General features: G+C 40.0%; 1 protein-coding gene across 3 annotated transcripts; it reads right to left on the bottom strand.

Annotated features, from left to right (window-relative positions):
* Positions 1-5,323: 5,323 nt before the first annotated feature.
* On the bottom strand, positions 5,324-7,466 carry LOC147636393 (uncharacterized). Of its 3 annotated transcripts, none has more exons than XM_086801145.1 (3): positions 7,178-7,466; positions 6,903-7,032; positions 5,324-6,755 (listed from the first exon to the last, which is right to left on the bottom strand). In XM_086801145.1, the coding sequence occupies exons 1-3, from the start codon at positions 7,308-7,310 to the stop codon at positions 5,522-5,524; spliced, it is 1,497 nt and encodes a 498-aa protein (XP_086657271.1). In that variant the 5' UTR covers positions 7,311-7,466; the 3' UTR covers positions 5,324-5,521. The 3 variants fall into 3 exon arrangements, with proteins under 3 accessions (XP_086657271.1, XP_086657272.1, XP_086657273.1); XM_086801146.1 differs by having other exon boundaries at positions 7,181-7,466; XM_086801147.1 differs by having other exon boundaries at positions 7,143-7,275.
* Positions 7,467-8,039: the final 573 nt, after the last annotated feature.

Raw genomic sequence — 8,039 nt, 5'->3', positions numbered from 1 at the left:
TTAATCCCATTGCTAATCCACTTAAAATAGAATCAACAAAAAATCTAAAAATTATGTAAAAGTACTAATCCAAAAATAGATTAAGCATTCACTCCCTAATCAAAATATTTAGATATAAGCCAAGAGCTCTGATACCAACAATGAAAGGAAGCTACACCTAGATTAGCCTGATTAGCCTGGATAAGAAAGTAACCTAAAGGTGAATAAGATACCCAAAGAGTCAAATGATATTCAAAAGATGTAAAAGGTTACAAATAGACCTAAGGCTAGTACATTTCATAGTCCTTGCAAGGCTGTCATGCCCCTAACACCACAAGTGTAAATGCCCCTAATGCCCCATGTGCCTAGGCCCATTCCCCATATGCATGTGTAAGCCTAAAATCTCTTTGTTATAAACCTAGATTAGCATGGGATTAGCATAGCTTAACCTAGATTAGCCTAGATTAGAAAGAAAGCTAAAGGTGAATAAGATATCCAAAGAGTCAAATGATATTCAAAAGATGTCAAAGGTTACAATAGACCTAGGGCTAGTGCCTTATATAGTCCCAAGCCCTCATACCCCTAACACCACAAGTGTAAATGTCCCTAGGCCCCATGGGCCTAGGCCCATTAAGCCTAAAATCCCTTTGTTCAGGTAAGTTCAAGTGCATTCGCAGAGAGTTGTGAAGGGTGATAAGGTATTATAGAAGTTTAGTTGAAATATCAACATGCATGCTAGAAAAAACCCCCTTCTCCATGTTTGCATATTCATAGCTATGGACTATGAAATATACGAAAATTGCATTATAAGACTTTTATCACAAGTAGATTGTGCAAATGTGAACGTAAATGTCATTTTAAGGTTTTTATGACAAGTAGATTGTGCAGATGTGAACGTACATCATTTTAAGGTTTTCATGACAAGTAGATTGTGCAGATGTGAATGTAAATGTCATTGTAAGGTGTGAATATGATCTGTGAACGTTAGGCTTTCATAACCCCAACTTCCAAATGTGATCTGGTGAATATTTGAGGCTCACCAAACGTGGGCCACACACATGTGTCGAGCCATAATTCCACATGACTTGCCCACACATCCTATTAGAATGATATATATTAAATTTCACCAGTAAAATTTTAACCTTTAGCCAGCCTTTAGCGTAAAGGCATCTGGAGTTGAACTTTGCTTATTTGTTGATGAGGCTTTTCTATAAGAACCATTTTGTAGGCATGAGGGAACTAAAAGCCTTACTGTTGGCACTAACTAAGTTTGGAGTGGATGGTTGTGGACTTGGCCTAATAACTTAGTGTAGTCACAGCCGCATGATGGTTGTGGGACTAGCCTAACAACGTTGATTCCTTATGCATGCTATAAAATAAAATATGCTAACTTGACCCCATGCCTCAACTTTCAAGCCTCTGAATGTGGGAGACCTTTGTTTTTGAACGGGAAAATGGTAGGTAGTAGGCGATGGACAAATTTACTCCTATTCACGCAAGTGGTGGAGACTAGCACCCTGCAAGGCATAGGAGGAGCCTTAAAGACCCCTCGTGCCTTCGTGTTTGTTGATGATTGATACTCACGACCAATAGTGAAAGAAACCGGTCAGCGGTCACACGTCTCGTGTCTTTTCGTTTGAGGCTTTGAGCTCTGACTGTGAGGTGTTACCTCGTCAAGTCAGGCTGCTCATCGCCCTCTCTCTACCTCCAACGAACACCGGAGGGAGCTGTTTGCATTTAGTGCCCTACTCACTGTGCACGGCTTTAACGAGGGGGCGGTTCACACGGGTGGCGGGCGAGCACCTCTCTCTCACATCTAGTGTAGCCTCTAAGCTTTTACAAGGGCGGCCTGCAGGCCGGCCCCACACTGCGCTTGTATGTAGTGGTATGTCCTTGTTTCCGGACTCTGGTGGCCACTGCCCACCAATGCCTTTACACTTCGCCAGAAGAAAATCTTCTCCTCAAGGCCCCCGAACATGCCAACGTTTGTATGAGTTTGTACTTGAAGCATGGACCATTGACTTTCGTGGCCACGTTGCTACTTTGCATGCATGTCCACAAAATAATGCACATGTATTCAATGTAGTATGTGTGTGTACTTTTTTTTAAAGATTTGGACCCTTGGATTGCTTTTTAGAGAGCCCAACCACAAGGCCCACACTTTTTATGCCCTTCAGAAAAAGTCTACCATTCACATTACCCTCAGTGTACTTTCAAGCAAGATGGATTGGAGCGTACGAGTGTTTAGGAAACATTTCTCAATGAACTTGGCATGAATCCTTCTCACCATGGGTTGAAGAGGATTTTTTTAAAAAAACAAGCGTTAAATTCTTCATAATTTTATCCAGTTAGCTCTATAATTTGCAAGAAAATTTTCCACCATAATTTCATTCAATTATTACTATTTTCTGAAAAATCGAAGGTAGCATTTTCCTCAAGATGAGGTAGATTTTTCAAAAGCTAAGCAGGCTCTAGGATGAAGCGAACCCATCTCTGGAGCATATGCACCCGATGGACTATGGGAGCCTATGCTATTGAGTTGACAAAGCTGAAAAGCTCGCAGAGAAATGACAAATAATTATTCTCTATAGGTAATGATGCTAGAAATTGCCATACTACAAGCTTGTAAGTTGACATATAAAATTTTAAAAAAAATCTTCTTGGCAAACAGCACCGATGCTCTTTTGGGCTCCCCCTTCGGCTAGGAGGGCTCACGGTGCTCCATGGAGTGTCACATGGAATGTGCTAATCTAGAAAGGCACCTAAACGTGCTCTTATTAAAAGCTAATACTTTCAACTTTCAAGAGATTCACCTAACACATAATTTCTATCCTATTGCAAAAATTAGGGAAGTTTAAGGATACTAATAAGAAAAAAATCGTTGAGCTTCTTTGTGGTTGTGAGGTGAACACATAGGATTTCGAGCTTCTTCATTGGTTATGAAAGGCTTTCAAGCCATTCAAATAGTAACCAGTTGTGAGGTGAACACATATGATTTCGAGCTTCTTCATTGGTTATGAAAGGCTTTCAGGCTATTCAAGTAGTAACCGGTTGCAGTGCCAATTTCACAAAACATGGAAATTGGCCCATAGTCAGCAAAAAATGTAGTTTGAAAAGTCACTTGAATCATGATATTCTAGGAAGTTCTCCCCCGCCCACCTCATGGGGACAGTCAGTCCCCTTGAAAAAATGTATGTATATTAGCATTACATGGAACATTATTAGCATTTGCATTCCATGTAGCGAATCACATTATTTCTCCCCCTAGAACCCTCCAACATACTCCCCATGCATGTTCATGCTATAATGTTACCATGTTCTTGTTATTATAGAATAGGATTATAGGATGTCGTAAGGATAAACTTTACACCCTACCTTAAATTTCAAGATTAAAGGTTTACACAAGTACCTTGACCTTCGAGCGGTGACACCCACCACACTGCTTTTAACAAAATTTACTTGGGATGTCCTCGTGTCAGTGTTTTCAAAGGCAAAAAAAATTTTAACAGGATTTTCAAGCCCAGTGACCTTTAAACTTTCAACACTAAGATGTGGTGCTTGCGGCCAGATAGTAGTTCATCCCCCATATACCCCCAGATAGATGTGGTGCTTGCAGCCAGATAGTAGTTCATCCCCCATATACCCCTAGATAGATGTGGTGCTTGTTGCGGCCAGATAGTAGTTCATCCCCCATATACCCTTCCATTTTACTTATATGCCACATTGGCTAACCCCATACACCCCACCAGCACAATCATGCCATGCTCGCTAGACGTGGTACTATGTTCTCGTTGTTCTAGGGGCCCATTTTCACCCATCTCTTGGTTTGGATTCACACAAGTCAAGTGGTTGGGAAACTAGCAATCAAACCCAGGGGCCCATTTCCACCCATCTCGTGGTTTCATTTGCACAAGTCAATTGGCTAGGCAACTAGCAATGAAACCTAGTTTGGCAACTCAACTCGCTAACTCAACAACACCTAGCTCAGAATTGTTGAGCACAACCAACTTGATCAAGCCTTCTTCTCATTTTTACCAAAAAAAAAAGTTACAACCATTGAACTAAAATAAGTAACCTTACCTTGGAGTTCAAAATTGCACCTACAATCTAGATTGGCCTTCAAGTGAAATTCGTAACTCAACAAAATGTACCTAGGTGACCTTTTTTTGAAACCCAATTTTCAAACTTTGGGTTTCTTTTGGAGGTTCAAATGGGCTTTACGTTCACATTGAACATTGGGTGATCATTTAAGTTACTTCACTTGATAGAGTCAAGTGGCATTTTTAATAAAGTGAGCTCAACACACCACCTAAATCATTTAACATAGTAGCTCCTAGCATGGTTGCCTATATCCAGACCCGATATGAACTAGTTTGAAATCTTGGGGCAAAATGAACCCTTGAGGAATAGATCCTTCGATAGGAAGATTGGATGTGGTGTTGGCTACCCAAGACGTTGTCGGATTTGATATGAACCTAGACTGTAATCAAATTGGATATAATGTAAACATGATTGGGTATAATGTAAACATTGATTGTAATTAAGTTATTGGTATTGGGCCAATCCTTGCTTCTGATTAACATACTTATTAATTACACACGATTAGCACAGAAACTTGAAAAGGAAGGGGGGGGAGGGGGGTCACTGAAAAATGATCGCACATGCATTCAATTGAAGAGGTTTTATTTTGCGATGGAGTTTAACTTATAAAAAATGTACGTATAGAGGGGTTTTTTAAACCAAACAATTGAAGGAATCTTTACAAAGTGTTACTTTTATCAAAATGAAGGGACTTGAATTGATTGTAATGATATAATGAATTGATCATAATACAATGTATCCAATATATTTTTGAGTGCTATAAGCAAGACTTATTGACTCGGGGGGTTCACTTAAAAATATGTGCGATCATTAGGAAAGGTTTTTAAAACCAAGATTCTGAGAAAAATTTACAGAAATCTATGGTTTCAAATGACATTATGAAAAAAAACCTGTAAGTTTAAAAAAGAAAAGGGGTCATTTTATTAAGTTAAAATTCACAAAAAACGATACTATTCTTTAATACCCTTTGAACGCACGTTGTATGTAGGCCTTCATAAAAGTACACCCCTCTAGCTTATTGATCACGAGACAAGCAACCCATCTTAGTTGACCAAGGTTTTGAGAACATTCTAGGGGTTAGTTTAATCGGATGGTGTATTTTGCCATTTCCACTAATTAATAAACAACACAAATTTTACAAAAAAACTACACTTGAAGATGCCCATTTTATAAGGTCCAAAAAAACATTACCCCTCACTGCAACTAGAAATTTAAAGGACAAACAATTCTAAACACATGCATGAAATAGCAAAGCTTTATTTGGCCATCTCGAGTTGCCAGTATAAACCATTCTAACTTCCATGTACAGTGAGATTGACAATGTTTCAGAGTGATCATTGTACAATATAGCCTTGGAACCTTTACATGGATAACAATGAAGCTCTTAAGCAGCTTTTTGGCTAACAGTTGTCAATGATCTAGAGTTGAAGAATTCATGACACTAGGGGCGAGGAGCACAAGTGGTATCAAACAGGAGTTCCCTTACCAGATTATTAATCTGGGCTGCATTTTGCTCACACAGCAAGGTGTCAAATTGATGAAAGTTAAGGTCTTCTGTCAAGCCCATTGCATCAAACGCTGTGGAGACAACCCCATGATGATGATGATGATCAGATAGCGCCCTTGATGATAACATGCCACCTTCCACCTCTTGATTCGTGGAGTCTCTCGTGCTATTATCATTATTACTGTTATTGTTATTGCAATTATCATAATAATCCAAATCATCGTCAATCAGCATATCATGGCCCCTGTGATTGTTCCCTAACATTGTAGCATCCTCCTGCACCTCGCTTAGGATGGGCTCATTCTTCTCGCTCCTCCATGTAGATACTAGATTAGAGGAACTATCATCCACTTCAAATAACAGATCGTGCAGGGTATCTGCTAATGACAGGCTAATCATGCTATCATCAATCTGATTAACCATAATATCCCCTCTTGCTGCAGGTTTCTGAGGATTCTCCACGTCGGCATCACGAGCTTTATCCATCTTACTATCACGTGATGATTTTGAAGTATATTGAAGAGAGTTTCGGACTAGATTATTACTCTCGAGCAGTGACAGCTCTTGTGTTTTCCAAGATAATCTCCCATTAAGACCAAGCTTAACAGCTGGGGTCATGCTCTCTTGACAAGATTTAGTTGATGATCCAACATCAACACTCTCACAGCTACTAGAAGCGGAGCCTGAACTAATATTATTGATATTAGCGGTTGAGGGGGTACTGCAATTTGCCAGTAGTATATGATGCTTCGTATGATCTTGCATCAAGTCCAGCTGTCTGTTAAAATCCAAACATGAGAGCCCAGATTGATTACGCTCCTTGAACTGGCTCTTAGAGGGGTGATTAGCTGATGAGTTAGTGCTTAAGTTGAAACCAGCTGGCCAATTAAGTGAGGATCTAGAACCTTTTTTGGACTCTTTAGCAAGCCTTGCCTCAGCTTCAAGCCTGGCATTCTCCCATTGAGCGAGGTGGCTACAGCTAGAGACCATGCTGCGGCTAGTAGGAGAACCTTTGGAGGAGCTTTCTGATGCTTTATGATGCAGCTGGTGTGTGGTGTCTGTGAATATTAAGCCCATCTTCTGTAACCTTTTCCTCAGCACAGTGTTCCAATAGTTCTTGATTTCATTATCAGTCCTCTTGGAAAGCTGAGACGCTATGAATGCCCACCTAATTGGAAAAATCATAAGGATTAACTAATCGAATTGAGTTTTAATTATCGATCGATTAAAAAAGTGGTTAATATCAATGGAAGTATGGAGAATAAGAACTTATTGATCAATGGAATGAGAATTAGAGAGTGGAGAATATAATTACTTGTTGCCCACTAGTGCATGCAGCTGGATTATCTTCTGTTCTTCGCTATGGGAGAAGCACCCTCGTTTGATATCAGGCCTAAGGTAGTTGGTCCAACGCAGTCTACAGCTTTTGCCACACCTTAGGAGACCTGGAAAAATAAAACAGCATAACAAAACCAGAATAGCGTGAAGCTCAAGCTCAAGCGCGCTCTCTGTGTGATCTCTCTCTCTCAGAGAGTCAATCAGTTCATTCACGTACACAATTGTGTTCTAAAGTAAGCCATGAAACATCACCACATTTCTTAGGTAAAGCTCTCCAATTCCCATGGCCATGCTGTTTGATGAAATCAATTAGCTTCTGATCTTCTTCGGGAGTCCATGGACCTTTTTTTAGCCCCTCTTTTTGGCAGCAAGGGGTGCGACCCATACTAGTAAAACAAACACACACACAAACAAACAAAAGAAGAGAGAGAGAGAGACACGCAGATGTGTGTGGGAGAGAGCAATGAGAGGGGACTAAATATAGAAGGGCGTTATAAAGAAGCTAGAACTCAAAGGAACCGATCGAACAATTGCTTCCCATCATTGCTCTCAGCCTTAGGCTTCAGGTCTAAGTACGGCCTCCTGGTGGTGGTTGTAGTTAACCCCACTGCCTTTGGGTGTTCACACTCACTCCCTTTCCAAGTTCCAATCTCTAACATGGTCAACTTTATGTGACTTTGCACGGTCATGATGATATACATACACACAACCTTGTTAGCCTTGCCAATAGTTTGCCTATCAAGTCACAAACCTAAAAGACATCTTCTAAGACTTTTTGAGTTGAATTTGAGCACTCAAGTGTCCAACAATTAAATGAACGAACAATTCTAGTTGTATTAATTAAACAGGTGCAAAGCAATTATTTAATTAGACCTTACATAAGGTCTTAGATTGTAGAAGGTGTCGAGCCTGGCCGCCCACCTTCACTCCCTTCAGTCTCAAGTTGCAATAGGCTCCCTTCAGTCTCAAGTTGCAATAGGCTGTAAGAGTGATATGGTGGTCTAGTTTTAGTGCTATGTGGCACAATTCACCTTCAAGAATCTCTAATGTTATTTTAAAATTTTAAACTACTTTAAATGCTTTAAAAATATTAAACTACTTTAAATGCTAGCTA

The sequence above is a fragment of the Cibotium barometz genome, chromosome 8 (assembly GCF_041138505.1).
Source record: "Cibotium barometz isolate CiBa-2024 chromosome 8, ASM4113850v1, whole genome shotgun sequence".
NCBI classification, from domain to species: domain Eukaryota; kingdom Viridiplantae; phylum Streptophyta; class Polypodiopsida; order Cyatheales; family Cibotiaceae; genus Cibotium; species Cibotium barometz.
Note: the sequence above shows the minus strand (reverse complement) of the source record. Positions and strands in the feature narration are given on the sequence as shown.

Coding starts and splice junctions, on each gene's coding strand:
- LOC147636393 (XM_086801145.1), bottom strand. CDS start 7,310: ATGGGTCGCACCCCTTGCTGCCAAAAAGAGGGGCTAAAAAAAGGTCCA. Junction 7,033..7,177: donor AGCTTTACCTAAGAAATGTG/GTGATGTTTCAT, acceptor TTATTTTTCCAG/GTCTCCTAAGGTGTGGCAAA. Junction 6,756..6,902: donor CATGCACTAGTGGGCAACAA/GTAATTATATTC, acceptor TTTTCCAATTAG/GTGGGCATTCATAGCGTCTC.